This window comes from Mizuhopecten yessoensis, unplaced genomic scaffold, assembly GCF_002113885.1.
Source record: "Mizuhopecten yessoensis strain PY_sf001 unplaced genomic scaffold, ASM211388v2 scaffold7833, whole genome shotgun sequence".
Classification (NCBI taxonomy): domain Eukaryota; kingdom Metazoa; phylum Mollusca; class Bivalvia; order Pectinida; family Pectinidae; genus Mizuhopecten; species Mizuhopecten yessoensis.
The window spans coordinates 265,344-287,397 of record NW_018407245.1 but is presented as its reverse complement, the minus strand read 5'-3'; the positions used below and the strand labels follow the sequence as shown (position 1 = coordinate 287,397).

General features: G+C 35.5%; 1 protein-coding gene across 3 annotated transcripts in view; it reads left to right on the top strand.

Annotated features, from left to right (window-relative positions):
• The window catches only part of LOC110454429 (spermatogenesis-associated protein 1-like), an 85,181-nt gene that overhangs the window by 31,866 nt on the left and 31,261 nt on the right, over positions 1 to 22,054 (top strand). For all 3 annotated transcript variants that reach the window (XM_021503920.1, XM_021503922.1, XM_021503921.1), the window contains exons 2-5: positions 7,470 to 7,576; positions 8,543 to 8,660; positions 14,306 to 14,359; positions 15,881 to 16,052. In XM_021503920.1, the coding sequence (XP_021359595.1) occupies positions 7,470 to 7,576; positions 8,543 to 8,660; positions 14,306 to 14,359; positions 15,881 to 16,052 (451 nt within the window). The remainder of the gene's footprint in view (positions 1 to 7,469; positions 7,577 to 8,542; positions 8,661 to 14,305; positions 14,360 to 15,880; positions 16,053 to 22,054) is intronic.

Genomic DNA, 22,054 nt, shown 5'->3' with positions numbered 1-22,054 from the left:
ATGGAAATTGATTTTTAAAAATGTTTGGAATATAAAGTAAACAGACTGGTTGTCAGCTTGTTGAATGGCTGTCCCTCTGTGCCATGTTGGGTGATATAATGATCGGCTGCATGGCTCTTCGAAAATATGAAAACTTAATTTCACACAATGATGCTTTCCTGTGTTGGTGAAACTCTATTACCCGGTAGTGTGCGGCTAGGGTTTGCTAACAACGTGGATATTTTTAGGTTACCCCAGGTTTTGTCATTAATTAAGGTGTGTCGAGGCACAAATAAATAACCTATAATTAAACATCTGGACAAAGATAACAAAATCCTTTGAAACTTGCTGTTCCACGATCATGAATTCACCTGCCAGGTTAAAATATCTCTGGAATAATCACATTTCAGTATGTTGTGTGGTAAATTCCCATGAAAGTCGCTGGTATTAAAATATCTGGCGTCACAAATATTTTTTGTAATTAGCTTGAAACAATATGGATGTCATCAATTCTCAGGAAATTTCTTTTTGTATTTATGATGTATTAATGTCATTCGATGGTATACACTGTTTGGGCTGTGTGTACGCAGTGTGAATCAAGTTGATGTCAAAATAGGAACAACAATTTTTTGATGGACTGATATAGATTCCCGCAATCTACGCAATAACATATACGGTCATCGTGTACGTACCTGGCCAATAGATTGTAGAGAGACTATAGTTCAGTATAGTTATTTGTGTATGGTTGTAACCTGATTTTATTCACCCAGCTTAGCACATTGATCGGCGTAACGGGACTCAGGGGCCACTAGTAATTGTGAGGTATCGTATTCTATCAGAATACCATTTCACTTCAGTTATACCTATATCAAGTTCGACATATATATCATCTGCATTCTAATCTTTTACCTGAAAGTTTAAAACTGTTTATCATTCTTTTGTGAATTATTATGTCACCTAAATCATGTACACGTTCACCTGTCAGAAGAATTTTACCTGTAACTCTCAAGTTGATCAATTTAACATGTGGAGGAGCAGAACATGCCAGGTGTATACCTTTTCTGGTTACATTTGAAAGACGTCCAAAAAAAAAAATGTTTGGTTGTACGTATCATTTTTATGCATTATCAGGTGGAGAGAGTTGACATTTTCACCTCAAAATTTTAAGGCCTGTTTGCACAATCATCTCAAAAGCAGACATTAGACTTACTTTGGTTCATTGTTGGAGAATGAATGAACGGGGTCAGTAAGGTGTATAGACTTGTTCATTTACCGTTAGGTACTGTCAGATTTCACTACCGTTTCTTCTCGCAGACAGGTATTGTCTACAATGTAAGCATGTTAGCTAGTGCTTTTCAGCCTTGTGTTCACTTACTCCTACAAATAGCAGGACCATTTAGACAGTTGCCTCTTCGTCAGGTACATATAGGAAGTCATATTGTGAAAGATTACACAATATAATTTGTAAATTGGAACTTGATTGTAAGAAGGTCTACATACTGTATCACTCAAATCTTCATCTACAAATAGCTTTACATGTAAAACCCACTTCATGTTCGGTAATGTACAGTACAACCTGTTTTAGGACAAGGACAAATGTACTGTCTCTTCAGGTGGTCTCTCAAAACAGGTTCATTTTACATCGAAATCACTGCAATGGGGGGATAAGTGGTGCCTCTTATCACAGATTGTGTGTTAAGGGTGCCTGTACCACTGCCAAAGACTGTAACATCCAAAGTTAAGGGGAGGTTACTGCAGGATATAGGGAAAACCCCAGTGCAGTGGGACAGCTAGGGATCCTTAGTGGTAGGGCTGCAACGATACATGAACATGACGTTACGATACGTTTGAAGATACTGTGGTCACGATACGATACGTATCATGATACATGTACATCTAACAGTAGAAGCGAAGAGAAAAGATATGTTGCAAATTTTTAATGGCAATATAACAACAGGAAATAGACTTGGTCCAAAATGGTCATGACTTAAAATTTCACACAATTCGCGTCTTTTGACGTGCATGCCAAGCTGAAGCTGTCACTCATCACGTTGGAAGGAATATGCATTGACTAAACTCAGAAACAACAAAATCAGGAAAATATCGTAGGTGTATCGTAACCTCTCAAAAAATATTGTGTATCTTCTCTATTCAAAATATCACGATATATTGTCACATGAGATATCTTTGCAGCGCTTCTCAGTGGAAGTGGTCACATGTTGATATTTGTACCTGTTCAGTGTGTATCAGACAAAATACATTTTGTAGCTTTACTTGCAAGACCAACTGTTATCTGTATCACTCAAACGTTTTTCTCCTGGGATAATTTACATGAAAGATCTAGACCAACTGTTAATCTGTATCACTCAAACGTTTATCTCCTGGGATAATTTACATAAAAGACAAACTGTGTGTTTCTTCGGTTCATAGACTGAATTAGGGTATATCAGACAAACCTTGATCTTCTGATTAATAAACTGTACATGTAATAGTACCATTGTGAGAATTTTGAATTCTGTTTTCAGACAAACCTTCAACCATGTATTTGTAAGATCCACTGTTTATTTGTACATAGTGTAAGGTTTATATCAGACAAACCTTAAATTACTAATAACCGTCCCCTCTGTTTGTTAGGTCCACAGTGGTCGTGTTATCCACAAAGAAAAGTGCCGTACCAATATTTGTCTGCCAAACAATGCCTTGTTGACGGGAATCCCGTCATATAAGGCTTGTAGCTCCCCAGGGACATTATAAACCCTCTAATATCAATTTCACTAATGGCTACCTATTTGTCGTTCAAGATATGATCTAAATACTTAATGCTACAATATGTATTGTTGCTGTGTCTACATGTTGAAGAGTAATAGTCTTTCTGGTAAATTGGTCAATTTCTTCCAGCTGTTTAATAATATTTGTCCTATGTAGTGTAGTGTGCTTGCTATATACTGTGGAGGAAATATAACAATTTATACAAACTTACTGTGTTGACAGAATAAAATCATAGTAGTGTATACATAACAGTGTTAGCATGGGAGTTTGGGCTGAACATTGGAAGGGATCTTTAACTCATTCACCCCTAAAGACACATTTGAACTCCAATTCCAATTTAAATGTTGGAATAGTTCATTATGAAATTTCAGGGGTGAAGGAGTTAAGTTATTCAAAACCTGACCGTAAAGCATTTGTTCAACGCTGAATTGATTAATATGCTGTTTCTTTCGGCCATTGAAACAAGACGATATTTAACAGGAACATGTTAGTCCATCCCGCACTGATATACCTATTCACTCCAAAGTCAGGAATCAATTTACTACTGTTCTATAGCCTCATTCTTGAAGCACAGTCCTGAACAAGTGACAAACCTGCCTCGGACGTTTCGATTCTTTGGGTTCAATAAATAGATATCATTTATTCCAGTAAACATTTGCCGTTTCCATCACAAATCTTGAGTCTTTACCAAAGAGGCTTCTTAACTACCCTGGCAACAATCTGTTTGTTGTTTAAGGCTTGTCCTTGCCTCCTTGTGACTTTATAAACATTACCAGGCACATCAGCAGTAGTACTTCTCCATGTCAAATTTACTAATCATCCATTCTTATCAATATTTGTACTTTGGATAATTCATTTTGTGTATTGGAAGTTAACATACATTAGTCGTATCGTCATATAGACATTGGTTTAACATGTGTGCATTTGGTGTACTTCTGTCCGATTTACATTCATTATACAGTATGTTCTCTAACGATTCCCCATATTTAATCTCCAAACTACTTGTGTTAATTGCTGCCGGTGAAATATGAGGATGTTGAAGACTATTTATGTCCTGTGACTATTAATTATGTATGCAAGTAGGTTTTATCGAAAGCTCTCAGCATTGATGGTTTATGAAATTTTGGAAATGTCCGTGATCTTATCTCTCTATAGACATTAGTTATTAACGGGAGTCAGGCAGGTCAATGTTTAAGATGATGTTTATAAAGTACGAGAAAGTCAAGCAGGTGGTAAACATGTTAATTTGTCACCCCCAGACTGAGTGTCTTTGATAGATTGGAGAGTTTGGGATCAGTTCCAAGTCAACATAGGTTTAAGCCCATGAGTGTTAGCTAACTGTTATATACATATATATGTTCCAAGTACTCAAAGTCAAAACTCAAAATGAAATCTGATTATTTTGAGATTGAAAACAAAAGTAAACAGTGTAAAACACTAATATTTTGTAATTGTCAAAAAAATAAAATCTGAAGTTAAACAATTGAATCTTTAAATAACAAAAGGGCAGATCTATGTTTTACATATTTTGATATATGTAATAAATGTATTTTACCTGTATGTTATACCTGTATATAATACCTGTATGGTATACCTGTATATAATACCTGTATGTTATACCTGTATAGTATACCTGTATGTCATACCTGTATGTTAAACCTGTATATATATAGTATACCTGTATGTTATACCTGTATATAATACCTGTATGTTATACCTGTATGTTATACCTGTATGTTAAACCTGTATATTATACCTGTATGATATACCTGTATATAATACCTGTATGTTATACCTGTATATAATACCTGTATGTTATACCTGTATGTTAAACCTGTATATTATACCTGTATGTCATACCTGTATGTTAAACCTGTATGTTATACCTGTATGGTATACCTGTATATTAAACCTGTATATTATACCTGTATGTTATACCTGTATATAATACCTGTATGATATACCTGTATATAATACCTGTATGTTATACCTGTATATAATACCTGTATTTTATACCTGTATGTTAAACCTGTATATTATACCTGTATGGTATACCTGTATATAATACCTATATGTTATACCTGTATTAGTATACCTGTATATAATACCTGTATGTTATACCTGTATAGTATACCTGTATATTATACCTGTATGGTATACCTGTATGTTAAACCTGTATGTTAAACCTGTATGTTAAACCTGTATATAATACCTGTATGGTATACCTGTATGTTATACCTGTATATTATACCTGTATGTTTAACCTGTATACTATACCTGTTTATTATACCTGTATGTTATACCTGTATGTTATACCTGTATAAGGATATGTGGCAGATTTTAATTGTACATAGGATAACGGTCGCCTGAAGTGTCCAGTAGTGAAATGATATAAACCTGTAACCATCAACTCTCCTCTTTTATCTTTACTGTTTAATTAAAAAAGAGACCCTGCATACAAACATAAAGCACGGAGAAATCACTTAGTTTTCGGATTTCGAGGATCCTATTTACGTAAACATACTCTAACAGCTTTCAAAAGATTTGCATGTTAAGTATATACTCAACTGATTTATCAGTGGAATATACGGACCCCAGAATTTGTTATTGATCCATTTCCCACAGAGATCGGGATCGAGTATGCATGATCCCTCCATAAACTTAACAATTTTCCAATTCATTTAGCTTTATCATGATTCCCACTTTGCTGCATTACATAACAACTATAACTTGTAATTCAAGATCCAGGCTGATACAGATTTATGGATCATGTCTGGGTCCCGAGTATGCTTTAGCTTATACAGGTTGAGTTATAAGCTTTGTGTTTCAGTATTACAAATATTATCTACTCCAAAGGCAGTTACAATTACTTCCAGAAGTCTGTTTTCAGTCAGATGTTTGGATAGAAAAATATTAATGGACGCCCCATCACCACCAAATCAATAATGTCAAGTTAACTTGAATATACAGTAGTAATTAATAAGACGAATAATTGAATATTAAATAAGTATCTGAATTTAGAAAATAATGCTGAGATCTTTATTTCATTACTGAATAAAAAAGATAAAAACCATGTTAATGTGTACTGAACTGTATTGTCACATTTCAAATTTGGTCAAAATATGTTAGATCACAAAACATTAAAGGCATACATTAGCTAACAATGACAGAATAGTTTACCATTAGTGAAGCGTCCGATTGGTCAATATGATAATATATAGCTGTGTATTATAAAGGTCCCATAAATCATCTGAGTATATAGTCCTGTAAACATAGTCTGATCCAGGGTATATTAAAGATCTGGGATTACGATTAAAAGTGTACTGGGATATAAATGATTAACACAACAGGAAATGGGATTTAACCAACATTGACGTATCGCTGCTCCCGTAAATCCTCTCCTTCTCCGAGACTTACGAGACTTACGTGTTAACATTACGTCAATTTATAAAAAAAAAGTATAATAGCGAACAAATTCAAGGGCAAATAAATGTGATTTACGTAGATTGTTTATGTCGCCTCTGCCTGTTTGTTGTGTTCAGTACGTATACCAGGGTGTGTGCGATTAGTAAACGATTAACTCACCACTGGTATGTATAACGAGTTCTGTTAAGAGGCTTGATAGCTTTATAGGCTTACGAAGTTGTAATGTGTTTGTGGGTATTTGTTTGCGATCTTTGGGTTGGAACTTGGGTATGAAGTTGAAAAGTTGAATGTCACAACTGATCTAATTTAAACATATCATGCCTAGTTTTTATCATTTTCACGTACACGCATGCACATGTTCTAATTCAGCCTTAACTTCTGTGATGCAGACACATTTGTTATTGTGAAATCAATCATGTATCAAAAACATTGCATATGGCTGAGGGCCAGCATTCCATACACTGCAGTCATATGATACAAATATTATATATTGGTTTTAGTATTATATTGGATTTTCAGAAAGAAAAATATATGCATAATTAAGAAACCAACAGTAGAATACATTTCTGTAGGAGATGTTGTCGTAATATTTTAAAAAAAATATCCATTATAAAATTTGCATAAACCTTTATTAGTTTTAGTCATTCAATTTAAAAGTTAAAGGCAATTAAGTTGTATGTGCCTGATGTCGAATCTGCTTCATTTCAGTTCATTCTTAAAAATAAAAAAATATAAGGTGGTAATTTAGCATTTTGGTCTGTAGATGTCTATCATTCTTATTTCTAACACCAATTACACATGCAGTAAAACATTATCAGCAGAGAGATGGGATCTAGTAATAATTATAGTGTTCATTATTATTATGTACCGTCCCTATATATGGTTTGTCCGTATATACACACTTCCATGTTATGGTGGGTCGCTAAATACATTGTATACACTTAATGTATATCTTCAGCACTGATACTGAAGTTCTTACCTTGTGTCAAAGGTCAAGGTCACCTCACAATAGCTAAGATTAGATGATTCCAAGAATGATTGTTATTTTTTTAAGCTTTTTAAGAAATGATCACAAACTAATTCCTACATTGAATTGTATTTTGGTCGCACATGGCCATGTGCTTTTGTTTTTCTTTAGTACATATAGATCAGATATCCTATTCATCTCAGCAAAACTGCATTATTTAAATATCTGAAATATAATATATGTAGCGTAACATTTAATTAGTATTTTGTAAAATAAGTATAGAATTTCTTGAATGTAAAATGTATTAATGACTTGTGTCGTTTTTCAGTTGGTAGATCTACATGTATATCTGGTACCACACAACCTATGGAGAGAGCGCTACAACAACTTCCTCAACGCGAATGTCACAGAAACAGTATCAGCCGGAATTATCAGGTATTAAAACCATGACACACAGACAAACAACCACCCCACACCAATAAACAATTAACCACTGCACACCAATACACAACCACCCATCAACAACAAATGACATAACCACACCAACACAAATCTGACCCAAACCAACAATCCACCACCCTATACCAACAAACAACCTCCCAACACCAATAAAACACCACCGGTACCCCACACCAACACAAATCTGACCCAAACCAACAAACACCCTCCCAACACCAATAAAACACCACCGGTACCCCACACCAACACGAATCTGACCCAAACCAACAAACAACCTCCCAACACCAATAAAACACCACCGGTAACCCACACCAACAAAAATACCACCCCACACCAACAAACAACCTAATCCAACACCAATAAAACACCACTGGTACCCCACACCAACAAAAATACCACCCACACCAACAAACAACCTTCCAACACCAATAAAACACCACCGGTACCCCACACCAACAAAAATACCACCCCACACCAACAAACAACCTTCCAACACCAATAAAACACCACAGGTACCCCACACCAACAAAAATACCACCCCACACAAACAAAAAAACACCAAACATCAACAAACACCCACCCCACATCAACAAACAACAACACAACACCTGCAAACAACCTTCCTACACCATTAAAAACCACCCTGCAAAAACATACAACCACTGCACACCCAACAACAACAACAACAACAAAGCACCCGGCACCAACAACCAACCACTAATTCAACAACTTTAAGTGTAAAAATCCAAAACCTTTTATCCATCATGATGAGTAGGTAATAATAAGTTTTGCTGATAGATACCTTGTTAGATTTGAAGTATTTTATAAAGACACGTAATAACAACTTTCCCAACAGGAACACAGAAAGTTTTCTCTGTGGATTGTATATGTATGGTGACTATGTGTTGCTGATTTTATGTCTTTTGTTTTCGTTACTTACAGGGTCCATCCCGAGCAGAAGGTCATTTTGTTACGGAATGAAATTGACAAACAGATAGGAGCAGAACTAGTACCCAGGGAATATGTCTTCTTAAAAAGTGTGGGCAGGAGTATAACCAAGGTGAGTGAGGGTCGACACAGAATAGAAAGTCATGATCTTGCACACTGTCATAGATTGTACCAACAAAATATTGTACCAACCACCAATTGTACTGACAGAATATCATACCAACCACCCAGTGTACTGACAGAATATCATACCAACCACCCATTGTACTAACAGAATATCATACCAACCACCCATTATACTGACAGAATATTATACCAACCACCCAGTGTACGGACAGAATATCATACCAACCACCCAGTGCACTGACAGAATATTGTACCAACCACCCTTAAAAAGTGTGGGCAGGAGTATAGCCAAGGTGAGTGAGAGTCGTCACAGAATAGAAAGTCATGATCTTGCACAGTGTCATAGATTGTACCAACAAAATATTGTACCAACCACCAATTGTACTGACAGGATATCATACCAACCACACATTGTACTGACAGAATAGTATACCAACCGCCCATTGTACTGACAGAATAGTATACCAACCGCCCATTGTACTGACAGAATAGTATACCAACCACCCATTCTACTGACAGAATATCATACCAACCACCCATTGAACTGACAGAATATTATACCAACCACCCAGTGTACGGACAGAATATCATACCAACCACCCATTGAACTGACAGAATATTGTACCAACCACCCTTAAAAAGTGTGGGCAGGAGTATAGCCAAGGTGAGTGAGAGTCGTCACAGAATAGAAAGTCATGATCTTGCACACTGTCATAGATGGTACCAACAAAATATTGTACCAACCACCAATTGTACTGACAGAATATTGTACCACCCACCCATTGGACTGACAAAATATTCTACTAACCACCCATTCTACTGACATAATATTATACCAACCACCCATTGTTCTGACAGAATATTGTACCAACCACCCGTTTGACTGACAAAATATTGTACTAACCACCCATCGTACTGACATAATATTATACCAACCACCCATTGTTCTGACAGAATATTATACCAACCACCCGTTGTACTGATAGAATATTGTACCAACCACCCATTTGACTGACAAAATATTGTACTAACCAACCATTGTACTGACATAATATTATACCAACCACCCATTCTACTGACAGAATATCATACCAACCACCCAGTGCACTGACAGAATAGTGTACCAACCACCCATTGTACTGACAGAATATTATACCAACCACCCGTTGTACTGACAGAATATTGTACCAACCACCCATTTGACTGACAAAATATTGTACTAACCACCCATTGTACTGACATAATATTATACCAACCACCCATTGTACTGACAGAATATTGTACCAACCAACCATTGTACTGACAGAATATTATACCAACCACCCATTGTATTATACCAACCACCCATTGTACCGACAGAATATTGTACCAACCACCCATTGTACTGACAGAATATTATATTAACCACCCATTGTACTGACAGAATCCATTGTACTGACAGAATATTATACCAACCACCCGTTGTACTGACAGAATATTAAACCACCCTTCTGTTGTGTCAAACATTTATTGTACTGGTTAACTACCTCTTTTACCAACCAACTGTTTTGCACCAATCTAGTGTACTGACCACTTATAGTAACAATCTCTTGCTGTACCAACCACCTATTGTAACAACCACCTATTGAACCATTATTACCTATTGGGGAAAAGACTTAAGCCAATGACAGGTTAGGATTGAATAGCAAGTAGGTAGAGTAAGGTCAATGACAGAACGATTGAATAGCAAATAGGCAGAATAAAGCCAATGACAAAGTAGGATTGATTAGCAAATACCAAGTATACAACCATGACAGGGTAACATTTTTTAAGTAGCAAGTTGAAATATACACTGTTTTACATATATGTAAGGAAGACTTCGTAGAGTATGAAACTTAACGATTGTCTGCCTTGGTGAAACTACTAGACTATTCAATAATTGGATGGCTAATATAGACTGTGAAGGATATCCAATGTCCCATTAAAGCTTGTTTGTTCTGTGGGAAGAAATCCAAGTGTTCCCATGTTTAATCAAACGATCCAGCATACTTGTAGCAGACCCACATCCAATTAAGCCTGTGTCGAATTTCCTCACCATCCTGTCCATTACAATCATTTTAATTAAAAACTGATTATATTATATATATTTTTTTCTGGTCCTTTTCCTTTTGTAATTCGCGAGAACAAGACTGTCAATAGTCTGTACCCTTTCACCCTGTATTCTATCAAAGGCACAATGATTGATTCCCACTCCATACATAACCTACAACTTTCGTAATTGATTAATTTGGCCAATAAGCTAGACTTGTGCCACGGATTACACATATTGAGTCGCCTTCAATCATTTCTTTTTGGGTATGTTAGGATGATTACAAAAGAAACAGTAACTTGTGTTCAGAAGATAAGAAAGGGAAAAATCAGATCTTAATTGATTTTCAATATATATACATTGTATCTTAATGGTTATAACAGTAAGAGTGTTGGATAAAGGTGTATCTGCCATTAAAGGAAATTAAGGCTGGTTCAGATGTAATGTTTGGAATTTATTTTCATGCTTCATAGAGATTTAGTAAGAGTACCTGCCTGGAATGTTGAAAACAAACTTTACTGGCAATAATATTAATAGATTTACATTGTGGTAGTTAAAGGTCTGCACACAGTCTCACCGCCAAATACAGTTATGTAAACTCCAGTAATTGAGTGACATTTCCCCAGCTGGTTTACGCTTACAAAACTTTAAGGTATTGAGAGTTCCACCTTTTTCTAAATGACCATATACAGTTGTTCAAATGTCATTTCCTGTTAATTTATGTTATTTCTCTATATTAATTATATGATGCAAACCTAATTCATATGGAGTTAGAACATTTTGAAATCACTCAAAGTAATGTCGCGGAAAAGAGAATTAATATAACAAATGCCTTAACTGGTAGGATAGTGTGTTAGCTCCCTGCATGCTTTATAATCAAGAGGTTCTTGATCAATACCCTGTGGCCACGATGTTTAGTGAGAGAGGGAAAATATAGATCTATTTCTTTGGTATATTATCTTTGCTAGAGTAAATTAGCAAGCAAATCCAAGTCAATAATATACTGTAGGGTTTTTGTTGGAGATACAATGCCTTATTTTGGAACTCTTTTCCCCTTAAGGCCATGACATCAGGACAAATTTGGACTTTGATAAAAAGTAAAGTTGTTGAAAAACACTTGTATTGATTCAAAGAAAAAAATCTCTGAAAATTAATTGAGGTACTGTATACCGGAAATTTTAGCTGAGGTTTAATTTTCATTTTTCGCCCTCCATAATGAGGGTGAATTTATCAGTTCAAAGCGAATATAAGTAAACAGCATAATATACACATAGTAACTAAATGTGAAGGGCGAAATTAGCACTGGGTGAATATTGATTTCGTGGGTGAATGGTGAAAACTTGATTGGGCAGTATTTTTACAGTAGTCATCTAGTTATACTGTACACTTTGGTTTGAGGGTATTTCTTGTGTTTCGATCATAAGTGTCAAGGTCAAAGTTATGTTTACTATATTGACAATATAACTTAACACAGGTAGATCTAGAACAGGTTACGTTAAACAAGTAGGATAATCAGAAATACTTATAAAACTTTAACGAGTCCTGATTTTGTTGATATTCCGTGAAGGACTCGGATTTGCTCTCTTTGCCGACTGTTGTTGATGGCTTAAAACATTTGATCTTTAAGGGCAATATTGATACAACCCTATAAAATGTCTGTAACTTAGCAATATCAGAATTGCTCGGCTCTCAGAGTCGTCGTTAAAACACATTTATGATTATGTGACGATTATACTTGCTCTTTGAATACAGGGATTGATCTGTGGCATTTGAATTCAGGTTTCTTTACCGAGTGAGAGACATAAAATGTATGACTGATCCCCGTTATCTGTACGGATTAGGTGCCCTTTTCATACTAACACTTTACAACCATACAGGACTCGTAAAATCTGTTTGCTACAGGTACATTCTTCCTTTTCATCGTTTTACTGCTTTAAGAATAAATTTCCAAAGCTTAAGGATGCATACTCAAAGCTTGCCTAATTACCAATAATGACAGAACTTGGCCCTTATATCCTGAAATGTGCATACTTAAATATATTTATTATACGATACACATTTGATAAATAAAAATAAAAAATCCCCAAAGAGGAGTGTCAGACCAGGATTAAAATTCAGTGAAATCTCGTCAGTTTGAACTTGACAACTCACGTATCTGATATTGAATTTTTTTACCATAATTTCTCTGAAATAAGCCCATGCTTAGCTGAAGTTCACCCGTTTCTTTAATAACCGTTGAACTTTACAGAAATGGGTCATGTCCTGAAATAAGACTCAGCATTTTTTGTATACCAGCTGGTACATGTTGTTTAGAATCCGGTTTTTATTTTATTGGAGAATAGAGCCCATATAATATATAAGACTTATCGCTTTACGTGATCTCTAACACTTTCTCACGGAGTGGCTTTTTGGTGATTACACAATGATTGACAGAAATATACATGGCAATATAATCACCTCCCTTACCTAATTAGCCAGTCCAAGATTTTTATCAGTTTTGAAATTGTTTCCTTTTTCACAGCTGCATGTTCATGTACTTAAAAAACCTTGACAAAACCTATTTTCTTTGTAAATTATCATAACCAAGAGGTTTTTTCACTTGTCTTTACTTGTCGTAGATAGAGGATATATCTTTCAAGCTTGTAGTGGTCCTGAAATGGTGATCGTAGTGTAAAAGGATATGGTTTTTAAAATTCTGTTTAACATTCACTGGGTGAAACTCTCAAAAGTCGTCTCACAAAAAACTGATGTCAGCATTAGCTAAACTACAATATACAACAATATACAAGAATCATTGTTTCTTTCAACTATTGCAGACATACAACATAAGCTACAAAGAGCTTGTATTTCGTCAAAACAAAGTATCAAAAACAAAATGAGGAGAAAAAACTTTACAAAAAAAATATTAAAAAAATATGAAAATTTGCATGTACAGTCAGAACAAAAATACCTACAGCATTTCTTTTATGATAAGGTATTATTTCTGATCTTTTAGTGCAGAAAAATGTAATGACTGAGGAAGTGTTGCTGTATAGATATGTTATGTACAGTTGGGTAATATGTAATGTAATTGTTGGTCAAATATTGTAGGTCTCCGTAAAGTGTTGGTAGGTTGGATATAAATGAAATATGACACCCCTTTCAGTGCGTAGTATATGATAATGACAGTCAAATTATCACTCACAATGAAGAATCGAGGTGTTGAAATAATAACAGTGTAAGAGTACAAAATCAAATAAATTTAACTGTGTTGACATTTAATCTTGTCTTGGCAGTTTTATGTGTTCCATGAAAGGGCGAGGGGGGGGGCGACTTTCACGGCCGTGCCAAGAACATTAGTTGAGAAATTTGTAATCTTAATAATCTAGGGTACTTGTGCTGTTTATAACATAAAGTTCAACATTGTAAATCATTTCTACATGTTATGCTATCCTTGATAAAAAAAATATTTTGAAATATGAACATTTTGTCAATCTATAAAACCAATGTACACAGCGGAGGAAACACGATTACCCGGTAGTAGCTTTGTTTCAATACTGACGATAATTTATTTTACATTTCAGTTGAATGGGAATCAGGAATATCAGTTGAAAGTAAAGAATTTCATACCACCTCAGGTAGGTATTAGTTGGTGATGATATTACCCGGTACTGTTATCTTGCTACAGTACAAATACCTGGATACCCTTGTGTACATGTGTATCAGTACATCCTCGAGACTCAAGAGGATAGCTCACTTACGCTCTCTGCACACCTGAAATATGTTATGACAAAATTTGAAGTCTCAGTGTCTGCCACCTTGTGGATGAGACAAAGTTTGATACTTTGATGTACATCAAAAGAATTTGTCGGCACTAGCATAATGTTAAATTTAACTGGCTTTGAAGTCGGATGTCACTCCTCTGTAATCTTCAAAGAACTGGTAACAGCCTAGCGATTGGCTGTGTGTTTTTACCTGAGACCAATCAAATAGCTAGCTGTGTGCCTTCAACTTTATAAATTACTATGACATATTCTAGGGGTGCAGAGAGCGTAAGTGATCGTAACCTCTTGAGCATCGAGGACAATATAAGTATAGCAAGAACACAATGCCATAACGATCATCTGACTGATTAGAACTCCTATACATGTATGTTTTTTGCAGTACTTGTATTCTGAAACAATTACTAAAGATTTGATTTAAACATATTTTATTTATGAAATACAAATGAGCGTGGACACAATTTAAAAAACTTAATACATATTTAGTGATAGGGAAATATTAGCATAATCATGCTGAAACCAGGATCTATATTCATGAAACAATCTACATGCTCAAAATAAAGCTGTTTGCTCAGTTGTAGTGATCCAACTGTGTTGTGTGCTCAGTAGGAAATTGCTCAAACTGAAACTTGTGTGCTTAATTGTAGTGTTCGACTGAAGCTGTGTACTCAGCATTAATGCTCAAACTGAAGCTGTGTGCTCTGTAACATGCTCAAGCTGAAGCTGTGTGCTCAGTAACATGCTCAAGCTGAATCAGTGTGCTCAGTAACATGCTCAAGCTGAAGCTATGTGCTCAGTAACATGCTCAAGCTGAAGCAGTGTGCTCAGTAACATGCTCAAGTTGAAGCTGTGTGCTCAGTAACATGCTCAAACTGAAGCAGTGTGCTCAGCAACATGCTCAAGTTGAAGCTGTGGGCTCAGTAACATGCTCAAGCTGAAGCAGTGTGCTCAGTAACATGCTCAAACTGAAGCAGTGTGCTCAGTAACATGCTCAAGTTGAAGCTGTGTGCTCAGTAACATGCTCAAGCTGAAGCAGTGTGCTCAGTAACATGCTCAAACTGAAGCAGTGTGCTCAGCAACATGCTCAAGTTGAAGCTGTGGGCTCAGTAACATGCTCAAGCTAAAGCAGTGTGCTCAGTAACATGCTCAAACTGAAGCAGTGTGCTCAGTAACATGCTCAAACCATCTGTATAATGTGTAATTTATCAAAAGGATTGAAAAGTAATAGTTTTGAGTGCCAACTAGGTATGAAAAATAAGAACTAACAAGGTATTTTCCAGCTTGACTTAGGAATTTAGTTTGAGCATGGAATCTGCATTTAAGCATGAAGATACTTTTATGTTTTCCTTGTAATCATGATTTTGTTCTATTTTCCAGAGCTATGCACCAGAGTTGTTCTTACTTGAGGCCCAGGATGTTGACAGTAGTCGGAGTTCTGTTCGGCCGGAAAGTCCAGAATATGCCACTGGGCGGAAGTCCGACCGGACACCATACACATCACACAACACCAATCCCACCAGTCCGGAGTACAATGTGTCGTCGGCGGAAAGTAAGTTCACGAGTACCATAGTATACGTAGGAAAGATCTCCTCAGAATTAACGTTTTATTTTATATATTCTGTTCACATACGCAGCAGTTTCTGATATAAAGCTTTTTGTGTTATCAATATGAGTTTAAAGTGTATCCAGTATATTTTCAATATCTATTTCTTGGATAAACATATCTAATCCTTTAATGGTTATTTTAACTTTTTTGATCATATTCATATTAGTTTTGGAAAACCTTGGTTTGTAAATTATCTCTTGGTGATAACTGATAATAATTTAAGTACATGCTAAAGGGCTAATTATACCTTTAATAAAGATAGTTGTTCATTTATTCATATTTCTATATGAGCTATATAATCAAAATGTTTCCGTTTTTGACCTTTGACCCTGTCTTGTGTGTTTATAATTAGACTGTGTGTTTGTACAGTAGATGCAGGTGAATGGCATCTGATTTGAAATTTACATCCATGGTTTGAAAACTAACACAAAACTTCATTAACATATTGAAGTGCTTTTTGGTGTAACAATGACAGAATTCAATGATAAATTTGACTTCCTGAGGGAAAAAAATTACAGAACTGTTTCACTTTGTAGACATCGAAAATGCTTAAAATAAATATGTTCTGTTTTTATGCATGCATGAGGTTTTCTTTATTTGCTGTGTTTTTCAAAATGCCCTCAGAAAAACTAAGACACTTTTGAAATATTGAACATTTTTTTTATATCATAGTACAAGTTACAAAGCAACTGCAAATAACATGACAACTCAAGCATTGAATTCTGTCATAGTCTTAGAATCTGCTGTATCAGAAATGATATGGGACTGCAAACTGAAAAAAAGTCACTATATAGACTAAATTTCCCAAGGAGGAATGTGCTTTTTGTGACATATTTGCCTACTAAACAGTGTGGCACAAGTTTATACTTATCTAGGCACTAATAACATGGGCTCAGGGAGGCAACCTTTCCACACTGCGACAATTTATGTAAATGTGAGTCCATCTAAAATTAAAATAATGTGTACCTAGCTGCTACGATTAGATCGGCTATAGGTCTAGTGGCCATTTCTAGAGTGTGTATACCTATTTAATTCTGTTAAACTTAGGAAAATGCCACTGTTGATGCAGTAAAATTAGATTTCTAAGCAACGAAAAAATGAACTGGGTTATGTTTTAAATGAATGTAGCTGTGCATTACATTTGTACACTGTATTGTGCTCAAATTAGTTGACAATTGCAGAATGACATATATTCATCGATGCCATAGCTAGTTGTAATGGCGGTAGATAGTGCATGATGTTGCTAACAGTGTCTGTGAGGTTCTGTAGTACATACAATTTATCAATATTACTTAGTAAAAACAACATAGTAACTGCTAATTATAGACAAGTAAGTTTCTTTGACTCATTCACCCCTGAAGACACATTTGAGCTCTTCCAATTCAAAGGTTGGAATAGTTCATTATGAAATTTCAGGGGTGAATGAGTTAAGTCAAATATAAGTATAGATAAAATAAAAGGTATTTAGTGTGTTTACACACACAGACATATATCTGACCCTGATGTTGTACATGCACCCTCTGTGTAATATTTTATACCCAATACGTAACAAACATTCTGTAGAGCACACCTCAACATTGTACTGTAGTCACCATCGTATTATATTTGTTTTCTTTACACGATTGTTAATTTCATTGATGGATTTTCACACCGGGTGAACCCCCAACGACATTTGTCCTCGTACTGGAAGCTGGGTGTCGTTTTGTTGTAAGTACCGCCCTTCACTAAGCGAGGGCAGACATGTACTGCGACCTGCAGCGTAGTTTTGGCATATACTGCACTACTGTTAACCCTGAGTGGTGGTTCTACCCATAATCAGCATGACAAGGGAATGAGGAGGATTAAAATCTACACTCTGTTGGAAATTCATTTATTAAAGATTGTGCACAAAATATTTACACATTAGTCTGCACAATATATATACATTTGTATATTAATACTTTTCTAATCTCTTCCATTGTACAGGTTTATACAATGTACTAATATTGACAGGACAATATAGTTAAAATATTATTAATTTGAAGCAGTAATAAAGATATTATAAATTTGAACCAGTAATATCAGTGTTTATGGATGCTTGAACAAAATTTAGTGGTTAAATGTTTAATCATTTTTGTAATCGTTATATTCTGTTGAAAACGATAGCTGTTTTGTTACGATACTAACAACTGTAAGAAGCCTCTTACATCCATTATAATCCTCCTCTTCCTGCGGGCTTATATCTTCCTTCCTACAATGTGCTGCCTTTGATGTTTGCTCATGTATGTTGTCAAGGTAACAGTGGTTGCTATGCACTTTTTGGTTTTTGTCACCATGGTAATGGTACAATGATTGAAGCAACCAAAATCATGATAGTTGCTCTGCACATTTGTTTGGTCACCATGGTAATGGTAGTTGCTGCCTGAGACCGTAACAACAGTTGCTATGCACTTTTGTTTGTTCACCATGGTAACGGTATGCTACCTTTGCTTAGCAACCAGTTTCACATCGATTGACAACATTGTGAGTTAGATGGCCTGTATATAATATATCTGTTGTCACGTGGTATTTGTACTGTGTATATTCTGTCAACCTGTTTTGTGTTTCTCCCTGACGTCAATTTAACACTTGAGCAGACTGTCATCTTAATTCACTGACATTCAGGACAGCAGCAGAAACAAGGGATATAGTTGTTGTTTCTTTGTATTTTCTATTTTTGACTAACTCCTATATAAGGGATCTATGTAGCATTTTCAGGATTCTCTGCCTTCCTCTTCTACCCTGGTAAAGTCTCTGATTGTGAATTATTCTTCTTTCTCTTTGTATTTTCCTTGTGGTGCGTTCCTGTTTTCTGCAATCTATCTTGACAATGTCTTGGAGACTAACACACCACGTCAATCTATACTCTTGTCATTCTACTTTGTCATTTAGTGAACATTTTCTATTTTAAAATAACCAGTATCAGATGTTACTGTATTTATAGCAGTGCTAAGCTCGGTATAACTATATATATATATATATATATAAGGAACCATTGCATATCAGTTGTCGCCTTAGTTCAGTTGGAGCGCTGTTTTGTTCTATATAGCGCTCTCAGAGGACAGAGAGTACATTAGTTTGTAGGCCATTTGGGACCATTTTCAAATAAAAGTTTGTGAGCTATTTTAAGATATATATTTTATATTCAAATAACATTAACTTTGAAATTGTAAGTAACTATAAGTTCAGGTAAAGAAGCGATGTCTTTGATTCATAATGTCATAAATGGTTTATTACTTTCATAAAACAGGTCCGTTCCTCTTCATCCATGGTCATATTTAATGTCAGACTCCCAGTTATACTGTTCTTAATTTTCATAAAAAACATGGCTGTCACGGCTCGGAATGCTCTTGAGATCTCAATAATACATATTTGGAAGGCTTTGAACCCACCTGTTGTATATTTATCTGACTGTAGTGTAGGACTACAGTGTTGTTCACTGCCCCAGAATATAGCCTGGCTCACCACTAGAAACGAATAGGTGTTTGTCTTGGGATTTAGCTGTGTGTATTCTCCTGTCCACTTGACAGCCCCTAGGATCACTGTGTTTTGTGATTGACTCATAGATCTGCCTGTAACTGCAATCTTGCCAACGTCAGGGGCACGGGAGGGAAAGAGATAAAGTTATCTAAAGCAGGCTACTTTGCTGTCTCATCCTTTGGGAAGTGTCCCAAAAGTGGTCGACCCAAACTGTCCGTTAAAGATGCTTGTCCCTGGTATAACAGCACAAGAGTGGAGGAGAGATTTATTTATTTAAGTCAGGGAAAAACTGTCCTGAGTTGTCCTTTAGGAAGTGTCCCTAAAGTGTGCAACCTCAACTATCTATTAAAGATGCTTGTCCCTGGTATAACAACACAGGAGTGGAGGAGATTAATTTATTTAAGTCAGGGAAAAACTGTCCTGTCTTCGTTGTCCTTTAGGAAGTGTCCCTAAAGTGTGCAACCTCAACTATCTGTTAAAGATGTTTGGTCCTCAGAAACACAGTATGATTCCATCATTAGTAGTACTGATCTTTTAGAAATCAGCACACGCAACCGATTTTGTTGCTCTGTTCTTTGGTCTCGTTATTTGTTAGTTTAGTTACATAACAATTGTCTGGGGGTCAGAATGCCGTTATTTTCTACCATCATTAAAATATAATAAAGGATGAAGGCCTCAATTTTTTCATAGTTGAAGGAATAAAATTGAAATAAAGGGGAAAAATCACTGTATAGCAGGTGCCATTACATTATCATCATTTGATTTATAACAAAATGTTTTTCTCAATGAAATTTGATACTGGTCCAATGTTATGTTGAGCATAAGTGTATTGACTAAAATGGTTATGGCAAATTAGAATATTTAGAAAAAGTTTGGAGTGAGCTACCTTAATTTCTTGAAACTGTTTAACCAATTCCTGCTGTGCGTTTTATCCACGACTTTACCCTGATATGTGTGTCAACAGAGGACTGTAGATAAAGGAAACTGCCACACAAAGCCTAATAAATGGATCCCATCAAATTCACATTAAAGTTTTAGAGATTTTTGAGGATTATAATCTTCAAACAAATTTCAAAATAAACAAAATGTATATGATATATGTGGTGGCGGGATTGACAGCTAAGGTGTGATAATACAAGCAACTTTATGACAGATATGACAGACTACTTCGGGAACAAGAGACACATTATTGTGTAAGTGTGTGTTTAGACAGGATATCAGAATGACCCTAATGGCAGTGCGTGTGAAGAATGATAGGGGCCATCAGAAGGATCCTAATAGCGGCCATCAGACAGCTTTGAATAAGTAAATGTACAAAAATGTTTTTATGTAATATATATTATCTTCAGAAAAAAAATTCATCCATTTCAAAAGTTGATAAAATATAAAAAGGAGAGCACCTTTTACTGAAGCCATGAAGTATCAAGGTTTGTTCTTCGACTTCCATTCATGTAGTTGCTGACATTTCATAACAGGAGAACTCGGTCAGCTAAATTTAATTGAATTGTAAGAAGATTATAAAATGGATGAATCATGGGGTATGGATGGGTAGATTGCATACACCATTCCCCATATAGTCCATTTAAAACATTTTTCACCAAGGGATACATGATTTCTTACTTGTATGCAAGTCATTGTTTAAACTTTAAATCTTAATCAAAATGTTTTCGTCATGCATTTCACAAACCGAAGTGTTATTTTGATAACCTAGCTGGTATTTATTTGAGCAAGATGGTATCTAAAATTTTCAAATTCGTAAATTTTCGCTTGCACGATCATTATTATCCAGGACTCTTGACCTTTAAAAGCACTCAATAAAAACAGTGTTTAGATACTCCTGACATTTTCTATTGATTTAAGGAGAAAGATTCTATCTGTAATGCAACCGGAAAAAATTAATGGATTCCATGGTCAAAACAGGCAATGTCTAGTGATACCGGATGTCGTGTGTTAGAAAGGTTATCCAACTGGAATTTGTACTTCAGCCTACCTTAAACTTGGTCCTGTTGCTGAGTATTGATCAGCCTTTATTCTAACTCAGAAGGCAGGTGAGCTGATACACATCTACAGAATATCCCTAACTTTCAAATTAAAAGGACACTTCTTATCTTACAGAAAAGGTTTCGTTTTTGTTTAACAGGGGCAATGAAAATGATTTGTTATCGGACTTATTTATGAGGTAAACTGCAGAATAGTTGACATTGTTTCCAGCGATTAGGGATGTTGAAGGTCGTTGTTTACTCACTACACTACCTAAATTGAGCAGGCTGACGTGGTCTATTGTAAAATACTTTCCTTTTCTTGTCCAGTTAAAGTAATTGATGGTTTTCTGTCCGTGATTCTCACTGCTGAGCATTCAGTAGACAGAGAAAAATGAATATCTTTTAATGGCATAAACAAAAAGTTGACTGTATTTCGACAGCCCGTTGTACTTCTTTGTTGACATA